The 25,427-nt window shown below is 35.3% G+C and overlaps 2 protein-coding genes, 1 long non-coding RNA gene and 1 pseudogene across 4 annotated transcripts; 2 read left to right on the top strand and 2 right to left on the bottom strand.

The window, feature by feature from the left end:
• Positions 1-620: 620 nt before the first annotated feature.
• Positions 621-25,427, bottom strand: LOC106770024 (annotated as a pseudogene).
• On the bottom strand, positions 6,819-13,927 carry LOC111242297. 2 transcript variants are annotated; one of them, XM_022784861.1, is made up of 4 exons: positions 13,811-13,927; positions 7,793-8,066; positions 7,586-7,690; positions 6,819-7,487 (listed from the first exon to the last, which is right to left on the bottom strand). In XM_022784861.1, exons 2-4 carry the CDS (start codon positions 8,039-8,041, stop codon positions 7,011-7,013), a joined length of 831 nt encoding a protein of 276 aa, XP_022640582.1. In that variant the 5' UTR covers positions 8,042-8,066; positions 13,811-13,927; the 3' UTR covers positions 6,819-7,010. The 2 variants fall into 2 exon arrangements, with proteins under 2 accessions (XP_022640582.1, XP_022640581.1); XM_022784860.1 differs by having other exon boundaries at positions 7,788-8,066.
• On the top strand, positions 8,772-10,089 carry LOC106770753 (trigger factor-like protein TIG, Chloroplastic). The gene is made up of 3 exons (XM_022784862.1): positions 8,772-8,963; positions 9,425-9,513; positions 9,907-10,089. The coding sequence occupies exons 1-3, from the start codon at positions 8,955-8,957 to the stop codon at positions 10,043-10,045; spliced, it is 237 nt and encodes a 78-aa protein (XP_022640583.1). The 5' UTR covers positions 8,772-8,954; the 3' UTR covers positions 10,046-10,089.
• On the top strand, positions 12,321-14,205 carry LOC111242298. Its single transcript, XR_002669093.1, has 2 exons — positions 12,321-13,515; positions 13,659-14,205. It is a non-coding gene; the product is annotated as an uncharacterized LOC111242298 (long non-coding RNA).

The following is a 25,427-nucleotide window of genomic DNA, read 5'->3' on the forward strand; positions in this document are numbered from 1 at the left end:
ACGCAAAAATATTGATAAAATAATCAAATTGTAAGATAACTAATGTTTTTTCACAAAATATATTTATAAAAAAAACACAAGAAAATATAAAAAAGTAAAAGATTTTGGAGACAGAGTAAAAGAAAAAAAAAACGAATAAAACAAAATTATTGACTTGAACTTGACTTACACGTTTTGCCTACCATAAAAGAAGTAGTGGATATGCATTGATTATTAGTTCACGTTCACATGATAGGATTTTAAAAGAGACAAAATGTGAAAAAGTAGAAAAAAACAGCGTTAGGCGGCTATAGGGTTGCAATATTGAGGATGAAGGAATGCGTGATGAAAATTCTCTTACCAAACAAAACTCCAAATTCAAAAAGGTGGAATGAAAACCATCGAGTAAAGGACAACGAAAGAAAATAGCTCTTCAGTTCTTTTCATCTCGTATAAATACCACATTATTTTTAAATTTCTTTAATAAGTGTAAATATTTTCTTAGTATTAAGTTAATGTCAATTTAGTCAATATTAAATGTTAAACATAAAAAAAGTTAGTTTGTATTTGGTTCATGTTAATTTTATTTATTTTTAGTATTTATGGTATGTTTGTTTGTGAGATTTATTCTTTGAAGGCTCTCAAAATTGCTTGCCGTTGTTTTTCGTTGTTTTAGTCACTTTTAACACAGAAACCTCCTCACAATGACATATGTTGGTTCCAACCAATCCTTTGGATGAAACAGCACGAGAGCTCCCCTATGAACAAGATGAACAACACTGATGATTCAATGACATTACCACTTCTTAAGCCAACGCCAAAAGGACATAACCTCACAACAATACTTTCTCAAAGAAGGAAGAAGAAGACAAAGAACAAGTACAACAACAACAGTGAACTCACCAAGCTCAGCAAACCCTAACCAAGAAGAACACAATGACGAAACGCGCATATGCTTTCGAAAGCCCGATTGCAATTTTTCACTCTTTGTCAATTCACACTTTGTTCTCTATCTCAATTGCGATTTCGAAAGCCCTAATTTCACTCTTCGTCAACTCACACAAAACCCCTAAATCAATTATCAATTTAATTTCCCCAATTGACATTGCTGACACGTAAATACCAACATTCACAATCTTTTGACACGTTACAATTCTCTATTGTCACATCATCACTCACTTAACACCACCAGTCTGCATTTAACGGAGAGGACCTTATTGACACACATTTTCCAATTAATGGATACAATTGACACTTTTAAACCACATGTGGATGAAATAGTAACTTTTTCAAAACAGGGGACGAGTTCGACACACTTCTACCAAATTGGGGACAAACCAAACAATTAAGCCTTTTTTTTTGTTGGTTTTGTGTAGGTGTGGGCAAATGGAAGGGAACTGAACTGCATTGCACTACTAAAAATTGTACTAAACTAAAAACTAATTTGTCTAAACTAAACTGTAAGACAGTTTAGACAAATTGAACTGAACTGTTTTTTGTTTTATCAAACTTGAACGAAGCTATACTAAATTGTATTAAACTACAATATAAATTGAACTAAAATACTAATTATACTAATTTTAAACTGAATGGTACTAATTTTAACACTGCAGTAGTTCTAAAGAGTTTTAGAATATATCAAATTTTTAAGTTTAAATTAATTTCATTTATTTTTATTATAGTGGTTTAAAATATGAATAAAAAATAAAATATAAGTTTAAAATTTCACAATATTATTATTATAATTTTATTGTCACTCAAATTTAAGTGATAGTTTTAGCAAGAATGATTTGATTTTGACAAAGATCATAATTGGAGGAGTGACAAACTTAAAAAAAAAAACAAAACAAAAACCTAGAAAAACAAAATCAAGTTAATTAAAAGAAACCAGAAAAAAAAATATAGAAAAAAAGGAAGGACCAATAAGTCTCACCGATGGTCTTACATCAATTATGAAAATAAATATTTTAATTCCTGTCTTTCAATGAATATGTTGAATGTTCTGATGCCATTTTTTTACACAAAAATAAATAAAATATTTTTTAAAACTTTCAAGTATATGTATATTTAATCTTTATTTTATAAGTCTTTTAATATAATATATATTAATAAATTAGAGATTAAAAGTCAATATTTAAAAACAAAAACTAAAGATAAGTTTATTGATATAAAAAAATAGACTTTATCCACATCAAATAAAAAATTTGAAATTATTTTTTTTTAATTATTATATCTTGCATTGAATGAAATCCAAACATTTTAACTCCTCAAAGGTGTGAGAGCCGAGACAGCATACATACAACATTAAGATTTGAGAGTACAGTTCCGTCACCAATCTCTTAAAAATACACAACAGTTGTATTAGTTAACTGAAGCATAAAATAATATATTTAATTTTTAATAAAATAGATCAGTTTTTTTATTATAATATAATATAATTAATTATAAGATTAATTATTTTTGTCGAATCTTACTTATATTCTTAATATGTTTGAATAATCATGTTTTTGTAAGTGTATTTTTGTTCTTTTCTTTCTGCAGTGTGAAGCAAAAGCAGAATTTAATTTTCTCATCATATAATTGTATTCTCTATGCCAATGATTTATGAGTATATAGTGTATGCTATGGTGAATTTGGTTTGTGTTTTTGACACAAATTTTAATAACTAGAGAATTTTGCAAGTTTGGTTTGGGACGTTGTTGATCATTGATTAACTACAGTGTGGTTGTCACTCCATAGCGATGTTCAAGCCATTGGTGTGACTCGCTTAACCTTCTTCTGTGTGCCAGTGAAATCACACTTCATATTTTCTGTAGTTTAGATAAATTCTGATAACATGTACTTTAGATCTAAGACTTATAGGATAAAGTTTATACTTAGTAAATATGGGATCTCCAATATATATAAGAAGAGAACAAGTTACTCAAATCCCATCACATGCTCATCCTTCACTTTTTTTTTTCTTTATCTAACCTGTTAAAAGTTAATTACTTATCATAACTATTATATTAAGAAAAAAATGAAATGTTAAAAGGAGGAGTAAATTTTTCAGAGTTACTATAGGATGGATACATAATATATATATATATTACGAATGGAAAATGATATTTTACCACCATTTTTTGACACTATTTTGACACTGCACACGTGTTAAAATGTGATTGGACGATTTCAAATTAAAAAAGTTGAGACAAGGGTATGTTTAAACCAAAGTTTATTTTTTAATTTGAAATCATTCAACCACATTTTGACACGTGTGCAGTATCAAAATGGTATTAAAAAATAGTGTTAAAATTTTATTTTCCATTACGAATACATGTGTGTGATAACTGTTGTAATAGACATACATACCGTTCTTGGGATAATAAAACCAGAGAACAGGTTCCAGAAATTGATGAAGAAGGACATAACAATTCCAGCAATTTGATAGTTTGGTGTCAGAGCTACAGTCATCATTCCATACAGTGTGAAGTACATAAAGCACATGAATATGAAGTAATAGAACCACAAAAAATTTTCAAAACGTGGTTCAAAACCCAATCATCAAATAATGGAATAGGCTAGACTCTGAGTTCCAACATAAATTACTTCGATTGCTACCTGCAACACAGTACTTTTTCTTAATGAGTTGTCCAACTTTGATAATTTATTTAATAGATGCTTTCTTCTACCTGACCAATTGCATAAGCCAATTCTGAGTACATTCCTGCGGCTCTTTCACGGTATAGAACTGTTCTTTCTATTGCAACAACAGGTTGAACAGTGCTAGTGTTGGAGGCTCCAAGGAAAAATACAGATGCATACATAGCTCCAAGGAGAATCAACAGGTCCTGCTCCTTTTGACTGTACAAATTATATTTACTGTCAATTTTTTATCATGTACAAAAAGAGTTCTTATTGATGGTCTTATTGTTACCTATCTAAATTATATGCAATTGTTACCATGGTCAGAAAACATGTTCATTCTTCAACTCTAAAGTGAAAGTATCTGTTCAAAGGTCTACCACACCATTTAGGTTCCGAAATAAGTAGTTCCTCACCAAATCTAGTTTTTCCAGGAATGGTATCTTGGGGTAAGCATGTGGTGCACAAATATGCTAAGTTCTCTTGGATAAAACCGTGTCATTGTTTTTGAAGTTGGAAATAATGTAGATGTTAACAAGTACTAATCAAAGTATCTGTGTAAAACATCATGAGAAAGTACAGATAAATTTGGACAAGAAGCAGGAATCTCTTGAAATGCAATCACTAGTGCCACTTACTGATAAAGGTCTGACTTAGCATATAATTCTGCAAAGTCCACATTAAGTTGAGACTCAAAAACAGAAGCAGTGATCTCCAGCATCCATGTGGCTGGATTATATCCATCTTTAATCTTAGGAACTCCTGTGATACCCTTTGAATGATTCATTCACAATTTGTGAGATTACTGGCACATACTGATTCAAGAATTTAGACATTATAACAGCAGAGGTTTACCTCAAAGTACTCAATAAGATTATGGGAATTCCGACAGGGGACACCATATATCACTTGTCCACCTATCTTCATCAAAAGCAGCTGACATAAAGATGTAATTCAAGGGTGAGTGAGTATCGTGCCTTAAAAACCATTACAAAAAATAAACTCCCACATCATTTCAATAGTTTTTTAGAAATTGACTCTAAAATTCTTTTGGGGTTTTACTGCTAAATAGATTTCAGTATTCGCCTCATCAAAATTTTCGAATATATCAATGCTTGGTTGATGATTTGTGCAGACAACAGTTCGACCTGTATCCACTGTATTTCTGACAGTACGCATAACAACTGCTGCAGCTCTAGCATCTAAACCGGTTGTTGGTTCGTCCATAAAAATAAGAATCAGCAACAAACTAATAATGATCGCACTCCATCTTTTGTCTAGGAACTCGTTGATGGCTATTGCATTCTGACCATACATCATAGGTGAACTATAATAGCCCCATATCATCCATGGTCCAATATCCTCTATAAATGGACAGAGGTTGGAGTAATCAGTTTAAATGAGACAATTTCACATGAAAGAGATAATATTAAATCTCTGGAGTATGATATTGATAGTATAAAGAATAACAGTTGCTTACTTCTTGAAACAGTAACTCCACTTAGGACAGAAACAACTAAAATTGTGATGGAACCAAGTATGTGTGCCACAACTTTTGTCCTTCCAACTGCAGCAATAAAGCGGAATAGGGACAGAGCCATTTGATTCACACAGAAGAATGCCAATAACTGACGAAAAAACCTGTGACAGGTTATAATATACAACGTAAAACAAAATTTTCAAGTCAGTAGATCTAAAGAGTAAAGAATGATGGAAGAGTAAACCAATTATTGCATTTCAATGGCATTGAGAAACTCGGTATCTAGATATTGTATTCTCGTACCTACTAGCTGCAGGAGCAAAGCCAATAGTATAATAAGTGAGGATGACCCATAATCCTGATTCCAATAGAGAGAGAGGAACTCTGAGAACACAAATTGGCAATGCAAAAGCCCATGCTGGAAAAAAGAGGAAATCTCTCTGCTTGTAAAAAATGGGAAGTTTGATGACTGTAATTGAAAGTTCAGCCACTCCATTGAACATTATATTACCGAGGCTGAAAAATAGTGCACCATAGTATTTTCCTGCACCTTCAAGTTGACCATGTTTCATTTCTGTTCTAACAAACACTTACATGGCAATCAGAGCCATCATAGTAATCTGAAAAGTCTTGAATATGTATAAGAAATAGTTGCGCTTCATCAAAAGCCACTCTCTTGAAAAGCATGCCTTGAAGAGTTCCCATTTGGAGATGCCATACTTTTCCTTCACCAATGCAGCGCGATGGCTTTCGTTAGGATCATATGGAACTTTAATCTTTTCATGTAGTTGCTGACCGATACTGCAATTCTTAAAATGGGCTACAAACTCAGGCACCGTGACATATTGGTAAGGAATGTCCCTTCTGAACCAGTACTGTTCACAACAAATTTTGAATTTTATACCGAAGGCCCAACACCGTCGGTAATGAAAAAGAGTCGTCGGTAAACACTGATTTTCAACGGCTTATCGACGACGGCTAAAAGGCTAACGATAAATAGTGCGTCGGAAACCTTCTCGACGGCCGATGATCGTCGGTAAATTTATCGACGGCGTTTACCGAGGACTAGAAGCCTTCTGTAATTATAGACGGCCTTTATCGAGGGTCTGGAAACCTTCGGTAAATTGCGACGGCTTTTAGCGAGGGCGTGTGGCCGTCCGTGGTTACCGTGGGCTTTTAGCCTTCGGTAATTACAGAGGGTTTACGGCCGTCGGAATTTATGGACAGCTTTTTGCCCTCTAGTAATTACAGAGGCTTTGTTGCCGTCGGTATGGTATGTGCGAATCACAATATTTTGGCAGCCGAATTACCATGATATACCTGCCAATAATATCAACATCCAGCACACAAAATTTGTTTAATAAAATTTTGCCTGCACTCCTCTTTTATACACTACCTTCCCACCACAACACACCTAATTGCCAATCAATTACATTAAACATCAATGTTTCATAAAATGCAATCAATATATGAGGAAACATCATCCAACTGTTGTTTCATCATGTATCAAGCACTCTATGTGCACCTGCCAATCAATATCATCATATATATCAAGCACACTATTTATTTGTTGCATAAAATGCAAGTTGCATTGCTTTTTGAACACTACCTTCCCACCACAATTAATACACCTGTCAATCAATATTATCATACATCAATGCACACAACATTAATATTTGTTTCATAATATACAATCAGCATATATGAAACATCAAAACATCAAATGTATATGACTCTTATACAATAAACTTAGTTGCTAATATTAACAAACATCAAAACACCAATGTCACTCATTAAACTAAGCAACTAAGTTTAAAGTTCATGGACAATTACCATTGAAGTAGTTGTTAACAACTAATAAAGCTTATCAAAACTCAATAAAGCTTTTAAACTAAACAACTAATAAGTTTTAAAAGTTTATAAAATCCTAATAGCCACTAAAATCATCAGAATCATGTTCTTCTTCATCTTCTTGTTGCTGCTGGACAAGAGGCTCGTGTTGATTAGGTGATTGCTTATTAGTGGGCTGCATGAGTTGTGTAGGTGCTTGGTGGGAAGAGGATGGGTCTAATATTTGTCCTGCCTCAGGAATGTATTTCCTTAAAATATCTTCAAAAGTTTGCAATCTGGATCTTAATTCATCATAAGCCTCTCTACTGACCATGTTATGTTGGTCAGTAGTGTTGGATGAAGATGGCTGATGTTTTAATACCCCTCCTCTTGCAGCAATATAATGGGAGGCAAGTTGTCCTGCTCCATAAATTCGTCCTTTTTTCTTTCCCCTCACTACATCAACCCAGCACTGGGTCTTAATGATGTCCTCATATGCATTTGTTCTTGAGGCTTCATCAGGAGCACCTCCCACATCCTCTCTGGCATGTGTGAACCTAGTAGAAAAATCTTCCTGTTAAATATGATTGAAAACATCAATAACTTTAATTAAAAAGTGTGAAACTAAAATAAAGTATACAACATTGAATATTGTTACAACAAGATATTTACAATGGTCTTGCGAGACCGCTCATCAACATATGCGTCCGTTCCCTTTCGAATATGAGTCTGCGTAAAGACCTCATCAACAGAAACAGAACGTCCCAGCTGTGCTGCCTGTAAAATCATAAAACTCATATATATATATATATATGGAAACATATATATATCAATTTAAAGAAAAATTGGTAAGAAATGAATGAAGATTTTGTACCATACGAATGGCATGCTCGTGTACAGTGATTGAGCCCCCAGTGTGGAGAGCGCCACCTTTCTCTGAAGCCCTATTTTTTTGGGCGGTAGCACATTTAACACGGTATGCTGGCGTATTCCAGTGTGCCAACAGTGAGTGCCAAATGCCATCCCCCACCCAACGAGGGCGTTCTCCAGCAATCCTTGCCTCTCTAAACATTTCTGAAAGTCTATGAGATGCCTTAGTGTGGAAGTTTCTTTTAATCTGAACTTCATGTTCAGGCATCCACTGCACCTTTTGCTGTTACAATACAAAATGTTAAAATAAAGAGGATGAAATTCATATTTGAAAGGTATAAAAATATATGGAATTTGCAATGGAACGAGTAGCAAAGTTTTCAAGTTGCAATAAAATCTGGCATGAAAGAAAACCAGCTTAATCCCATAACAGCGATTAATTAATGAACTCAGTTTATAGATACAAGTACACACGTTGAGAGAAAGATGCAATGAATGTTGATTCTGATTTGAAATCCAAATATGGTTTTAACATTTAAAATTTTTTTCAGCTTGTTTTATTTGATTCTAGTGCTGATTTTGGTTCTGGTGAAGTTTGACATAGATATTTTTCTTGAAATCTATTATATCAACGGTGGACAATTTTTCTCTTCAACATGAGCATATTTTGTTACATAAATAGGAGGGGGTTATATTTGATTCTAAATTTATGAGAGCATCATTAAACCTTAGATAATGGTGCTCAAATATGCTGCAAATTATTGTTCGCAAATATAGTGCAATTTATTTGTATGCCAAAGGAGATTTTCCTTTTCTAACTTCTGGGTTCTAAATTTGAAACTATTACTATGATATCTCTGGTCTGTGTTGTTTCTCAGAAAATTTATTGTTACTAAACTTCACAATGTTACTGCCCGGGTTCTATCTTATCATATAATAATTTGCTGCATCATCATATATCATAAATAGTTTGCTTGAGATTGTCACGCATCCAGGTTTCAGAGGATGGTATGTTGTCTTGTAAGCTAATTTAGCATGGCTTTAAATACAGGTCCCTGGATTTCGTCCGGGAAAGAAAGTTCCAGAAGACATTCTTATTGGTTATGTTGGGAGACAAAATGTCCAGAAGGCTACTATTGAATCTATTTTAAGAAGGACACTTTCACATGCTATGACATTGGTATGTTGTGATATAGTTTCTATTTTCTTATTTTTTATATCCTTACTTTATCTCTTCATGATAGTGTATTAAACTATTTTAGATTAATTTTGTTTTTATTTGCAATTATATCTGTTATTTTCATAACTAGAAAGCAGTCATATCCATCACAAACCTCATTGAAATCTTCATTCTTGAAAGACAAGCTTATTTGTTCATGCACATTGCAGTAGCATAAACTTACCATTGACCTTTCCTCATTACCCAAGTCTATTTAATAGTGTTATCTAATAGCTCATTGATTTAAACTGTGCAAATAATATTGTCTTTGATATGAGGACTTGATACTGATAAACAAATTAAAGATTTCTTTATATTTTTCTGTTCTTTTGTTTGATGTTATTACTTAATAAAATACATCATTAGATCAACTATTATTCTGATCTTACACTTAGGCCTTTGATAATTAATTTTCTTTATAGGTTACTGGGAGGGCTTTGCAGGACTCACTACACATAGTTACTAAGTTTTCTGAGATGGAGGAGACATATTCTTCTCTTGGGTCTCTTAGGTAACCTATAAGTTAAAAAATTTTAAATATATTTACCATTAGATTTGTTATTTTCCTTTTCCTTTGTTGCATCTTTAATACTAAAAATACCTTCTCTCATAATATAGAGAAAAGGAAGATTACTAGAGTTCAGATTCTCTGCTGGGTTTTTTGGTGCTGTCTTCTATTGTACCTTCAAAATATATTGGTGTTGGTACTTAAAAATCTTTTTAATATATTTTAAAACATCAATATCAGTGCACATCGGTGTATTTTGAAGGCAAATTAGAGGAACAACATATAAAATTCCAACAGAGAATTCAAATTTAGATTATCATTAAAAATGATAACATAGTCAGCCAATAACTATACAGGCAATTATATTAATTATTCTCAGTGATTCCACTTTTCCAGATATGATGTGATTGTTGATGTTGCACCAGAAATCAAATGGATTCCTGATAATAATGCATACAAAAATTTAAAGATTGTTGTTGAGATACATAGTGATATATATGCTCAAATAGCATATGAACAAGAATTTAAAAGGTGATACAAGTCCATTGGTGCACTGAAAGTGGTTATTGATAGAGGGTTACAGGTGATTAAATTTAAGTTATTCAAGTTTGCTAATTTATTCAAGGATAAGTGATGGAAGTCTTTGGTTTTTGTAATAGATCATGCATATTTTTCCTCTAAACTTATATTAGTTATGCAGGCTTTAATTTTGTTACTGAGGATGGAGGCAAGGTATTACCAGGTTTCCTTGATTCAATAATTGGAATTCATCGAGGTGAATCAAAGTCTTTTCCTCTTGTATTTCCTGAAACTTGGAAGCAAGAAAATCTTCGAGGTGTTCTTATGGTCCTCTTGATACCAAATTCTTCACAATAAGTACTTTTTGGCCATATGTCTCATACACTTTATGGCACTTTTTCATCTCCAGCCGATTGTGATTACCATCTTTTATCTTTGCATTTACCTTTCTAGCTCAACTTGTGCAATTGTTGGCCCCCATAAAGGCAGTTTTATTGTCTTGTTGCTTTCCATTTGAGGGGTTTGTTTATCCCTCTGCTAAACTCAACTATATTTCCTCTAAGGGATTTAAACTTTTCCTATATAGAGTACACAATGCTCATTCCATTTTCATGGGTACACACATTTTGCCTCAAAGTGCATGTTTGGTATCTCATATTTGCTTGTAGATTGCTTAAAAACCTCTTTAGCTGCATATACTGATCATGGTTATTAAAAGTCTCTTTCATTCATAACAGGTTGAATGCAAAGAACTTTTTTTACAGTGATTTGCCAGAACTGGATGATTCTATTGCTGATAAGCTTCTCCCTGGATTAAGGCCGATCAATTTTTTGTAATAATAAATATTGGTTCTACAGTTAATATATTATATATACTGTAAATTTGGTTATATTTGAAGCTTTATGGAAAACCTGTCTTTGGGTTATAATTTTGACATTGTAGCCTTTAGAATGATCTATCTCTCTTCTTGTTTATAATTTCAATATTTTATTAGCTGTCGAGTGATATATAGAGAATGATCATTGTCGCAACCGGAATCGCGACGGGACGACGATCCAAAAAGAAAACGAGTTTGAAAAAGAGTTTTGGAGTCGCCACCATAGTTTATTCTGGAAAACTACGGAAAAACCATAAAATGAAAAGGCACGGTCCATGAAAACCAAATATCGGGTTCGGGAGTCGGTTACGTGTAGGGAAGGTATTAACACCCTACAACGCCTGCCCGAAGGCAGTACCTTTAATCAAATGTGCGAATTTAATGTGGTTTGCAAAATGTTTAATTTCCCCTAAAAGTGAAACTCTAAAGAAAACAAAATATTTTTTGTGTTTTTTGTGCCCGACAAGGATTGACCTTGCTCCTACGTATTCTCAGTTGTACTGAGAAATCAGGGTTACGTAGTTCTTTTAAAAACTGATTGAAAATTTTGTTTGGAGAATTGTTTGGAAAGTTTGTTTGGAAAATTTGGATTTTTGGGAAAGTGAGCCTGACAAGGACTGGCCTTGCTCCTACGTATCTCCACCTTTTGGTGGAGAATCAAGGATAACGTAGTTCTGGCTGAAAGGTTTGTTGTTTAAGAGATGTTGATTGTTTTTTTATTTTTGAAAGAAGGAGGAAAAGGTTTTAACACAAGGCTGACGCGAATGGTCGCACGTGTGCTTAAACCTTTTAAAATATTTTTGTTATTTATTTATTTTTTTTTAAAGAAGGAGGAAAAGGTTTTAACACAAGGCTGACGCGAATGGTCGCACGTGTGCTTAAACCTTTTAAAATATGAAACAAGGAGGAAAAAGTTTTAACACAAAGCTGACGCGAATGGTCGCACGNGCTGACGCGAATGGTCGCACGTGTGCTTAAACCTTTTAAAATATGAAACAAGGAGGAAAAAGTTTTAACACAAAGCTGACGCGAATGGTCGCACGTGTGCTTAAACCTTTTAAAATATTTTTGTTATTTTTAATATTTATTTAAAAGTAGATGAAATAAAATAAATAGACAATTATCAAAATGAAAATAAAAAAATAGAAAAATAGGGATGAAAAATAAAAAGTAGAAATAAAATTAACTAAAAAAGCTAAATAAATAAAAAAAATCAAAATAACAAGTAAAGGTACGGAGGTGTTTAACTGGGAGAAATGGGGTGTAAATACTATTATTATAAACAAACTGGGCTTAAGCCCAAACTGGATGGAGGTGCGCAGTTTAGCAAAAATAGGGGTGTAAGGAGGGAAAGAAACAGGGGTTTTTATTTAATGTTTTTTTTTGGGTCTGGCCAGACCTGGGCCCGATTTAGGGGTGTGTTGGTAGAAAATAGGGGTGCGGAAGAAGGTGTGTTTTTCTTTCTTTTATGAAATCGAATGGGCTTAAGCCCAAAGACGAAGGGGTGCGAATAGGCAAAGGGGGGTTGCAAGGCCAGAATCTCTTGGGTCTAGGCCCAAATTGTTAATCAGAACCTAATTAGGGTTCTCTCTTGCAACTCCATCCAAGAGTGATGCCTCTCATTCGCAGAAGCCAAATCAAAGAGGAAGCAGCTTCCTCTCATGCGCCCACCTACGTCTGCCACCGAACCAGCCGCCACCGTGCCATCCGACCAGCCTTGGCTTCGCCGACGACAACACACCCTTCGAGAGAGAGCGGCGATTTCATATCCTCCGCCACCACGCGCACGTCGTCGCCCCTATCGAACGGCCACCGCGATGCCACCAAAGAGGGTCGCCAGCGGCCACCGTCGACCACAGCGTCCAGCCGGTCGCCACCGTCAAGCCTTCCCCTCTCCTTCTCTTTCCCCGTGCTGACCTAGGGTTGGGGGTTCCTTCTCAAATGCGCCGGCGCCCCCTCCGACAGCTACCGCGCCACCACCGTCGAGGTTCGTCTCGCATCATCGCCGGTGACGCCAACCTTCCTTCTTCTTCGAATTCGAACACACCATTGCCGTCAGAGAAGCTAAGCGTTGCCGCCACCGTCGACCACCGGTAGCAGCCGTGAGGATTGGTTTCCTCTCCGACTCCCAACTTCTTTGTTCAGCCCTCACCCTCGACTTAGTTACCCAACGAGACAGGGTTGCCTAACAGTATTAGAGTTTCGGGATTTTGTGCTTGTGCTCTTGTGCTTGTGATTGGCGACTTTGGGTTTTGATGTCCTTGTGTGTTTATTTTTTTTTTTGTGTGCTTGTTGTTTAGGGGATCAACCCCTATCTTAATGGCTTAAGATGAACAGAGGAAAGGAGACTCAGTTTCGTTATCTGACTCAGTTTGTCGTGGTCGCGATTGATTCAGGGGTCTTGGATTGTTTCAAAGGATAAACCTTAAACCTGTGGGCATGGGATTTATGATTTTGGTCTGTTCATGCTGTTTGATGCAGGTGGAAGATGGTCACGAAGATAGCCATAACTTATACCAGTATACAACCTATGGAGGAAACTGTGGTCTACTATAAGGACAAAACCGCTTCTATTCTTTCGGTTTTTCATAAGAACTGATATGGAAATGTATCAGTTTTTGCTTCTGTTTGCATTTTGTTATGTATTTTCTGGGTGGAAGGAAATGGACATTAAGGTCTTGACTCTGGGGGAGTGTATGCCTATCTCCTATTGTTAGTTATGTTGATTGAATATGTTGATTGAATTTGCAGGCATTGAAAATGCAGTTTGATAAAAAGATGAAACCACGATCAAGACTACCACCACTGTACATCATGATGAAACATCATTCGTCTATCTCCAAGCATGCGTAATGAAAGCATACAGGTAAGCAAGTCCGAAGAGCTTATGTATGAGGACTTACCTACGCAGCTTCAAGACTCCTCTGCAGCTTCAGGACTTGCAGCCTCAAGAATCCTTTGCAGCTTCAAGACTCCTTTACAACTTCAATACTTGCAGCCTCAGGAATCCTCCGCGGCTTTTAGACCTTCCTTTTTGATTCTCTTTTCCAGTATTCTCTTGGGTAGGTGGTAATGATATTCCCCGTGATCTCTTGCTGTGATGTGCTCTGTGTATTGTTCTCTTTCTGTGCCCTCTCCTGTCTTGTGCTCTCTGTTGTTATCCTTAAGGTCCTCCCCTGTTTTCAAAAACCAACCCCATATCTTCTGCTGTAGGATTTTTTCTTTTGTTTTTTTCTTCTTCTCATGTATCAATTTGATTGATCAGTGAAATAATTCAAAAATCCTTTCTCCTTTGGTATCTGATTACAACTATGGTGTAGGGATTTTCTTTATGTTTTTTTTTTCTTTCTTCATGCTTACTGTATTTGCAGAAGTTCGTTTTCGAAAACAAAACATTCCCCTTTGATGTAACAGGGAGGGGAAAGCAAAGCCTTTTTGCCACTGCCACACATCTTGATCATTGCTTTTGTGTAAAGTTGCAGGTGGTAATCACAGCAGGGAAGGATAGTTGACCTTGGCGTTTTATTTTTGTTTTCTTTTTTCTTTTTTTTCTTTTTTCTTCTTTTTTTTTTCTTTTTTTGTTTTCTTTTTTGTTTTCTTTCTTTTTTTTTTTTTTTAAAGTAAAGGAAGATGAAAATAAATAATAAGATTAAGGTGCAAATTGAATAAAATAAACACTCTAAACGAAAATTAAAATAAAAACAACATAAAAATAAAAAATAAAATAAGATAGCATAACTTAATAACAAAATAAAATTAGAATAAAAACTATATAAAACAAAATAACGAAAAGAAAAGAAAAAAGAATATAATAAAATAAAAAGGATAAAATAAATTTAATCATTATTTACTTATTTGACTACTCGGACGAAATTGGGTATTGACAATCATAAAAAATTATTCAAGAGAGATCAATGTGGAGAAGAGAGACAAAGAATTGGTAGTTGAAGTAGATGAAACAAGCAAACTTCTATCTATAAGGCAGCTGCTTCGTAGATGAAGCTCTTGCAGTTTGGAGCTGATATTAAAAATTACCTAGAAACATTGATGATGGTAGTTTAACATAAGAGAGATCAAGGATCTTAAGAGATGGAAAATTTAGACACAGAGAAGGTGACAAATAAATACTATTTTGAGGAAGATAAAGCTCTTGAAGATGAAGGCTAATGTTAAAAAGGAGTTCAAGTGTTGATGATGTCAACATATTAGAAGAGAGATCAACGATGGCAAGAGAAATTGAATTGTTGGAAGAAAGAGAATGAAACAAAGTTTCAATATATATATATATATTGAATGAGTGTAGTAAGACACACACATAAATATATAGAAATAGTGAGTTTGGATCGTGGATCTTGAAATTGGACAACATTTTTTAACTGTGCATGTCTCTACACGAGTATGAAAGATATGGAGATTCTCAGACAACTAATACTGCAAGGTACTTCAAACTTTCAGCCCTATCATTAGACCCTTTTAGTTGATATGACTAAACTGCAAATGTGTTTATATTTGTTGGATTTTTGTTCTTTATTGCAAACCAAATGGGAACATGCCAGTTTCAAACTAGATTTTTGTCAAGTTTCTTTGTAATTACATATAATTGTTGAGTGAGAATCTTGTTTTGGGTTAGAATAATATCTTGAGAGTTTAAATTAGACTTCCTATCATTATCGTTAAATTCACAATGACCTTAACATACATCATCAATGAAACTTATACAACATCATTAAGTGAAAAGATGTTTTTACCTTAAATCTCTTCCAAAAAATTTCTCTGTCATCATCTGGGATTGCAAACCAAGATGGCCAAGGTTTAAGAAATTGTTGCTTTATACACCTCGTAACAACCTGAGAAGCAACTCTAGAAGGATAAAACCTGGAGCATGAATGCAAGAAAGTTATGATGGTTCTATAGGCATAGTAAAAAAAAATAAGACAATTCATATAAAACAATGTGGTATTACCCTTTTCCATAAGGTTCAATAAAAGGCCGATTAGCTGGGAAAGGATCATTGAAATCATCAAGATCATCAGATTGCTGCTGAACATTTGCAGATGGTATAGAAGATGATGTCCCAGGGATAGAAGGAGAGGGATCAATTATTGGTGTCGGACCCACAATAGGATTTCGTGTGGGTGGTACAGTAGAAGGAGTGGGTGTTATAGTAGGGGAAGTTCGCCGTTCAGTATGGGATCAGGTCGGTATAGGAGGACGTGTGGGCTGCGGAGTAGTACGTGGTGGTTGAGATGATCCAACGTCATGTTGAGTACTACCGTATGCCAATGGTGGGGTGTCAGGAACCCTAATAACATATTCCACTTGCTTTCTAGGCTTTTTTATAGCCTTTCCCTTATCAGGCCGCGAAGGACCCTCTCCAGACATGGCTACAATATGGAAGTATAAAAATGGACATGGCTACAATATAGAAGTATAAAAATACACAGGCAAAAACTATAAATCATTAATTAAAACATAATACACTAATTCAATTTTAAAACATCATATAATTTACACAATTATTGTTACAACGGTTGTTCAAAATTTTTACAACCGTGCATCAAAACTAAAGGGTTATTCTAGCTTTATTCATCCATCTTAATCATCGTCTTCATCATCGTTATCGTCATTCTTCGAACCATCACTATCATCATCATAATGCAAAGAATCATCATCATCTTCATCATCGTCTTCAAATTCGTCTTCTTCATCTTCTTCTTCCTCTTCTTCTTCTCCTTCTTCATCCTCTTGGTTTTGTCCCTCCAACTCTTCATCGTCACCATCAAAGTCATGCAACGCGGATATACCTTCAACTTCAATAATTTCATTTCCATGTTCCATTTCATGAACTTGGTAAGGGATTTCATCTTGGATATCATTTGACTCAATGCGACCCCTAGGTTTAGTTTGTATTGCAACACACCAACCACATTTGTCAATGTTACGAAAATTTGGATATGGAACATAATAAACTTGTCTAACATTTTGTGGTAGAATGAATGGATCAAATGGGCGGTATCTTGAAGTCATTTGAATTTCAACAATATTATACCTAGGATCCACTCTTGTTCCACTCCTAGAAGGATCAAACCATTCACAATAAAAAAGAACTACTCTCTTTGGAGTAGTTGAACTATTGTACTCGAACTCATAAATCTTTTGAATAATACCATAGAAATCATCATAACCACCCTCGGTAACTCCCTTCACAAACACACCAGAATTAGTTGTGTTCCTTCCTTTGGACCATGCATTTGTGTGGAATTTGTACCCATTGATAAAATATGTGTGCCATTCTTTAACACATCTCATGGGCCAGTTTGACAAATCCCTTAGATCTTGAATTATGGGAGTTAATGGTTGGTTATGAACCTACAATTACGTGAACAAATATTAAGTTACAAGTGTTAAACCAATTGATATGTTCATGATAAGGAAAACATAGACATACTTGATATCTGAACCACTGTGGAAACTCCGAGTGTATTATACCAGAACTACTTCCTTCTAGGAGTTGCATTGCCACAACAAATGAGTTGTTAAATATGAACGCAATTAGAGACTATAACAATTTAAGTATTGACGATAAGTTTAGGTTTAGAACATACTCAAGGTAGACCTTAACTTCGTTGCAATTAATTAAGACGTGGACGTGAGCAGAGTTCAATTCAGCATCAGTTAACCAATAAGTGGACTCCCTCCCTGCGGCACGACCCACTTGTCGAAACACTAACAATGTTGATTGACTTTTACCAATTTGGCATTGTACTTCATTCCTGACATTGTTTGGCAACAACATAAAGTCTTTGAAATAGTGTGAACAAAAATATGTTGTCTCAAGACATAAGAAGGCTGCACATATTGATCCTTCCACTCTAGCTTTATTTTTCACTGATCGTTTTGCTTGTCCCATAAACCTTTCAAATGGATACATCCACCTGTATTGCACTGGCCCGCCAAGCCATGCTTCATATGCAAGATGAACAGGAAGATGTTCCATTGAATCAAAGAATGCAGGAAGGAATATTCTTTCCAATTTGCAAAGAATAAATGGAATATTTTCCTCCAACTTTCTCAGTGAATCTGCCTTGAGCGTTGTGGCACACAAATCCTTAAAGAAATGACTGATTTCAATGAGTGGATTTAACACGTGGATTGGTAAACAGCTAAACGCAACTGGGATTAAAGTCTCCATAAATACATGACAATCATGACTTTTCAAACCTTGAATACTAACCTTTTCAAGATTAATACATCTGGCCAAGTTTGAAGAATAGCCATCTGGCATTTTAAGCAACTTTATCCATTGACAAATTATTCTGGCCTCATCTTTTGATATGGTGAAATTTGCTTTTGGCTTCACCAACCTTCCGTTATGTTGAGGCTTCAACTCCAAATCTCTTCTAGCACAATATAAACATAAATCTTTTCGTGCATTTTCATTATCTTTTGTTTTACCACTNACATTCATAACCGTGTTAAAGATGTTGTCAAAANNNNTTTTCTCAATATGCATTACATCNAGGTTATGTCTGAGTAAGTTATCCTTCCAATACGGAAGATCCCAAAAAATGCTTCTTTTTGTCCAGTTATGCCACTGTCCAAACCCTTCTATCCTATTGATACCACTTTCAGTGACTTTTGGAAAATGTTTTACTCTTCTCCACACTTGAGAAGGACTAAGTCTAGGNGGTGGCTGATCTNTTTCAAGTTCGCCTTTGCNAAAAGCTTTTTTGTTCCTCNTGAACATGTGATCCATGGGTAAGAACCTTCGATGACAATCAAACCAACTAGTTTTCCTACCATTTGTCAATGTGAATGACTTTGTGTGTTCCATGCAATGCGGACAAGTTAATCGGCCATGCGTGCTCCAACCAGATAACATGCCATATGCAGGAAAGTCATTAATTGTCCACATCAAAGCTCCTCTCAACAGGAAATTTTGCTTCTTTGACACATCATATGTCCAAATACCACTCCATAACTTCTTTAAATCATCAATCAAAGGCTCCAGGTAAACATCAATGGATGCCTTAGGACTAGATGGACCTGGTATTATACAAGTTAAAAACATGAAAGGTTTTGTCATACACATCTCAAGAGGAAGATTGTATGGGGTCATAATCACCGGCCAACATGAATATGGCGATGCAGAAGCCTGAATGTACGACGTCAACCCATCTGAACATAGACCAAGTCGCACATTACGCACATCACTAGCAAAGGATGGATGTTTACGGTTGAAGTGCTTCCAAGCTTCACCGTCAGAAGGATGACGCAACTCTCCTTCAGTTTTTTTACCATCATGCCATCTCATGTGTTCAGCTGTTTGCACTGAAGCGAACAATCTTTGTAATCTAGGAATGATAGGCAAGTAGAACATGTACTTGAATGGAATCAATTTTTTTTTCCTCTGTTCAGGATGCACCTCCTGAAATCGAGGATGGCCACAAAATTTGCATTCGACCAAGGATGCATCATTCTTGCCAGTGTCGTTATCATAGAAAAGCATACATCCATTGACACAACAATCAATCTTTTTATCTTTCAATCCTAGCTTTGAAACACATTTTTTGGCTTCATAATAATTCTTGGGCAAAGAATTGTTTACTGGTGTTAGGTCTAAAATCAATTTTGAGATGTAGTCGATTGCAACATTGGGAATGTTCCAATTAGATTTGAAAGCCATGATTCTGATGCAAACTGACAATTTTGTGTCTGATACCCCATCAAATATAGGTTCGTTTGCATCTGCCAATAAGTTGTAAAACCTTTGAGTGGCTTCATTTGGTTCCTCTTCATCAGGACTATCTTCTACTTCTTGTTCAGAATGTCGACGACTAACATTATCGACCATTTCTTGCATATACATTAATTGATCTAACTCATGTGCATGTACAAAATTGTTCAAACCTGAAGCTGGTCGCTTTGAACGAGCAGTCAATGTGGTAGGCAATTCTTCACCATGAAATGTCCATACATAGTAATTTGGCATGAACCCTTTTTTGTATAAGTGAACTTTGACCTCTTCATCTTTCAAAATCTTTGTACATTCGCACTTGAGGCATGGACATCGAATCCCACCATCACTAGCATAATATTCATATTGTCTAGCCCTATGTACGAACTCTTGAACTCCTTCTACAAAAGCTTCCTTCAGTCCTCTCCTTCCACTATAACAACGGTCGTACATCCATGCACGATNGTTGGAAAATTGGGCCATGTTCTGTGACAAGCCAAACGAAGACAAATTGAGTCAAAATAACAAATGTCCATGTCACATAAGTAATAAACCTATTACTTCTTAAGTCGGGTATGGGGTTACAATTTCAACACTTCTATGACAAAATTCCATGTGACATAAGTAATGAACTTAATACTACTTAAGTGAAACATGGAATACAAATTCAACACTACAATGACAAAGACAAATGTCCATGTCACATAACCTATTACCCTTGTTAATAGTTCTACATATACATTTAAGAGCAAGCTAAATCATTACCGTCGTAATCAACATTCACAGCGGTAATGTGTCTAACATTTTTTAGGCTTCCTTTCACCTATGGAGTTGGCCATACGGTACGATGTGAGTTTCAAAATTACATGAGCAACCTAACTAAATGGTACCTAGGGTTGGGTATATTGTACAATGTACTTGTAATTCAATTCAAATAAGACAATCCAGATTCATCTTCCACCAAATATAGTTGAACCCACAACCATGGCAAAACATAAACCAATACTTATAAGTATGAACTTAAAACATACACCAATAATTACACAATATATACATAGTCATAACACTAAAAAAAATTTATGATCAATAAGTCACACCTGCACAACAATAGCATAGGACATATAAAACATACACCAACAACCCAGAATCCATAACATAATAACAAACAGATTCACAATTTAAACATACTTTACTTGCTACAAAACTGAAGAATGCTTGGAAAACTAGTTCAGGAATACTGGGTCGACAGCATACCAGTATGGGGTGGACTCAAGTTCAATAGGAAACATGTTGTATCACTTATGCTCCAATCAATAAAATTGAACCATAGGAGATATGCATCAGTTCTATATATACGAGTATAAGAATAAAGCTAGGGCCATAATAGCTTACATTGAGTGTGCACTTTCAAGGTAGAGAGTGTCAAGATATGACGTAATAATCAAGCGCACCGGCTACTTGCAATGAACAAAAAAGAAAAAGAAAATCAGAGTTAAGGTTAACAACATGCATCTAACAATTCAAAGTGCAACATGCATGCCACTCCATCTACCTCTCTCTCTCCATCCACTCTAAGAATCAAATACTACTTACTCCATCCACTCTATGCTTAAATCATTCTTTATGAGAAAATCTATTTCCTTTCTTAAATTCCTTTTCAAACCTAACAAAATTCACTCTATTTTTAATATTATTTCCATTCTTTCAGTATAAATTTATAAGAATATGTATATTTATTTAGAGACAGATCAGTTTGATAATTAGAGTCTAATTATTTGAATTGATACGGTTTATGTAATTTAGAAAAAGAAAAGCAGAGAGATAAATTGGATAAAAGAAGATAAAAAGATCAAAAATATTACTACATAAAGAATTTGAATCTGGGAAACAGTAAAAAACTAAAAAGAAAGTGAAACAAAAACAAAACTAGAGCAACAAAGTTCATGACACTGCTTGAATCTTCATGTATAGCGTCAATCCATTGTATCAGTTCCTCTGTTTAGCCTCTTATCCTAGGCTTTAACCTGCTACACATGCACCCTTTGTGATAAAATTTCTAGATATTATGAAACCAGAATGAACAAACACTTGTGAGGAAAAGGGGAATGTTACTTGTTCTGTGTAGGATTTGGTCTGCTAGGTGGTATCCTTCTAAGGCTAGCAGCTACCTCANGAACAGTTNGATTTGGTTTTCTAGGTGGTTTTTTTGTAAGGCTAGCTGCTACCACAGGCTTCTGAGATGATTTTTGCTCTTCTCTATGAAAATTTGAATATGAAAGAGAATTGGAAGTTTGTGACACTTTTGAAACTAAGGATGAAGAAGGAAGAACCTAGCTTGGGACATAATCACCCCAGATGAAAGGATCAATGTCATGGCAAAGGTAGCAGCAATCATTGAACTGCATAAGGAATTCATGGTCTTTTTTTTCTGACTTGGAGGATGTCTTTCACTAGCTCTATATATGCTTCTTTACAAAGAGTGTGTGTATATTCACATATATGGATTAAATATATTATAATAAAGTATTGATTTGGTGACCCTTTTGCAGAGTTCAATATATTTGGTGACCCTTTTGTAGTACATCAGGTTAGTGTCAAACTGTATGCACAAACATTAATTATTGAAAAGTTAAAGTGTGTTGGTTGCATTATAGGATTATACAATTATTATTTAGATAAATTTTCAATTTTGATGGAAGAATAACACTTGTAACTTGTGATGGCTCTAATTCATTCTTTGATGGGCTCAAAGTACCTAAATTCAATCTAAAGAAAGGTGGAGTGCATAGTGGTCATGTTCAACAAGGGCTTAAAGATCAATTTAGCCTTGTCAAGAATGAGGAAAGGTAGATGTCAGGTACTTCCTTTTATCTTTAGTTTCAACTTTGTTTTCTGCAGCAGATTTCTTTTCTGCAAATTTTTTTTTTTATATATACACTGAAACAACAACCCGTAACTCTAAATACACTCAAACACATCCTTTCTCAGCGAAGAAATTTTCAGCAGAAAATGGTTCTGATCTGTTTCAAGGTTTTGTTTCCATTACAAATTACAAATTAGAAATATGTGTTTGTCAAGTCACTAGTGCCTTTTGGGGAGAAATATTATGCTGATAGTTATTCTCTCTTTTAGTTTATGCAGGAAAATATGAAACAACAATTTGGTTTCAAAAGCCTAATAATGACCAATAGTTGAGTTGTTGAACCTTAGCGTCTGGTCGCAATCCTTGACCTATCCTACAGATTAAATGCATATGTTCTTATCTTTAGCCTCTCTTATCTTGTGACTTATCCCTTGTTTTCAGGCACTAAGTTTTATTCTATAGTTATCTGATCTCAATTTGGCATGTAAGATAAGATTCCTATTTATCATGAAAATCTTTTACACCATTGGTGCATAGAAAATAGACTGAAAAAAGACTCCAATTCAAAAAATAGAGAAGAAAAACAACAGGGCTATATGCATTGTCAAATACACCTCCCTTTTACCAAACATGTACAGAGTCACAACCAAAGTCAATCATCACTTAATAATTCATTACATACACAAACTTCCTAAATAAATAGAATTTTCACCTGAACAATATAAACCACGAAATTGATTCTGTAGACACTTGGTTAAATTCCACCAGTCGATACTTCAGAGCACGTGCCTGCAAAAACATTAAACAAGAGCAATGACTACAAATTGCCTGGAGGAAAAGAAAAAGCGTTGCAGTGGAAAAGTTGCAGCATTGACTATATGACCCTTAAAACTGTCATGCAGGTTCGAGATCATAGGGATGATTGGCCCCTTCAAGTAACTCAACCAGTTGCAGGAAACTATTACCCAGTAAAATTCTTTAACTCTTAATTTCATTAGGATTTCAGGTTTTGATTGTAGATAATGTTAGGGCATGAAAGACTGGAAAATTAAATAGAAGAATTTGAGAGAGAGGGAGTAGCATATGTTAGTTTTGTTGCTCCAAAGTTGATGGTGAGGCTAGCATCAAAGATGGTGAGGTGAAATTGATGCTTCATAATCAAAACCAAACAGCTAAACACACTGCCATGGAAGGAAAATCACACAAGACAAACAACCAATAGGGGAGCAAATTTACAACAAATCATACTTACCTGGTAATCTCAAGCCCAGAACAGGACCAACACCCTTCACCTCCTAAATCCCTCAATGCAACTCCAAAGCCACGAACCCTACCACCAGACACCGTCAATGGGTGCACTCAACCACCTCAAGACCACAAACGAAGATTATTCGCAACGGAGGAAAGAAAAATAGGATTCTTTGGAGAAATTGAATTAGGGCTTACAAGTGCTTACGTTTGGGGAAAGCTCTTTCGGGAAAACTATTTGCTCAGAATGGGATGCTGAAATCCCAAATTGTTATTTCATATACTCCAACAACTTACCGACGGCCACAGGCCTTCGGAAAAAATAAATTACCGAAGGACTAAAAGCCTTCGGTAAAAATCCGCCCGTAATTTTCACTTTTACTGAAGTGGTTCTTGGTCCTTTTTGGAAGTTATCTCTTGTAAGAAGTCTGCAACTCCTTTCCTTTCTGGGCATTTGAAGCCCACACTTTCGAAAAAATGCAGAACACTCTCACGGGGACCTTGATAGACAATCTCACCTTCTGAAAGCAATATTATGTCATCAAACAGTTCATATGTTTCTGGTGCAGGCTGCAGAAGAGCGATTATCATGGTAACATCCATTATATGGACCATCTGCCTCATAAACCTCACAATTTGGAAGGTTGTGGAAATATCCAAACCAGTTGAAATTTCATCCATGAAGAATGATTTTGCAGGGCCTGCCAACATCTCACCTACATTCATGTTATGTAAGTTCTTGTTTATGAGAACTGCAAAATGGATGATTCTGCAAAGGAATCTAATCTAATATTACATAGATAATTTTCCTCTCAACTCCGTGGTATAATCATCTAGACCATAGTCTAGAAACCAAAGGCACAACATAGGACACAGTATAATGTGCACATTTTAGAAGTCGTCAGACACAACAAGAATTTAACATAACTTCGAAGTGTATGTGCTTCTTATGTTATGGTATAACAAGATGCTTGGGAGTGAAATTTCGTATCCACATACCAATAGTTAAACGCTTCTTTTGTCCACCAGAAAGGCCCCTTTTCATCTCATCTCCCACCAAAATATCAGCACATATTTATAATATATAAGTGAAGTGCAAACCTCACCTTATAAGTTGGTCTTGTGAGGTTGAGTTAGGCTTAAAAACCCACTTTCTAACATAGTATTAAAGCCATGATTAGAGTTTATTCTAACGAGTTCTAAGTGAGCATTTTTGTTTCTATTTTACCTGTTGTTGGGCCAATATTGGATCATCCAATTTCTACTATCACACACGAGATGTCTATACCTCGACGTGAAAGAGGTGTGTTGGAAGTCCCACATCGACTAGAGATAAGACTAATTTATAATATATAAGTGAGATGTAAATCTAACCTTACAAGTTGGTTTTGTAGAGTTGAGTTAGCCTTAAAATCCACACTTTTCTAATAAAAACATTCAAAAGGGTACCTATCAATTATATCCCTCATCCTACGGGGAAAGCTCTCATTGTCTCCTCCTCCTCTTCTATTTCCCTTACACCTCTATGGAACACATCACTCTCTCCATTCACTGCCTCATCAAACCTTGCTGAGGCCAAATCTCTGCTTGCTGATGATGAACAACTCCTCTTTCCTTTACTCCTTGGCCTCACACCATCTCCTCCAAGACCACCCTCTTCTTTTGTTGCCAT

This window comes from Vigna radiata, chromosome 8, assembly GCF_000741045.1.
Source record: "Vigna radiata var. radiata cultivar VC1973A chromosome 8, Vradiata_ver6, whole genome shotgun sequence".
NCBI classification, from domain to species: Eukaryota; Viridiplantae; Streptophyta; class Magnoliopsida; order Fabales; family Fabaceae; genus Vigna; species Vigna radiata.

What these genes read in the sequence shown, in the direction of transcription:
- LOC111242297 (XM_022784860.1), bottom strand. Translation starts at nt 8,051, where the DNA reads ATGCCTGAACATGAAGTTCAGATTAAAAGAAACTTCCACACTAAGGCA. An exon ending in ACGAGCATGCCATTCGTATG is followed by an intron (nt 7,691 to 7,787) that starts GTACAAAATCTT and finishes ATGATTTTACAG; the next exon opens with GCAGCACAGCTGGGACGTTC. An exon ending in AGCGGTCTCGCAAGACCATT is followed by an intron (nt 7,488 to 7,585) that starts GTAAATATCTTG and finishes CATATTTAACAG; the next exon opens with GAAGATTTTTCTACTAGGTT.
- LOC106770753 (XM_022784862.1), top strand. An exon ending in TCTTCTCTTGGGTCTCTTAG is followed by an intron (nt 9,514 to 9,906) that starts GTAACCTATAAG and finishes CCACTTTTCCAG; the next exon opens with ATATGATGTGATTGTTGATG.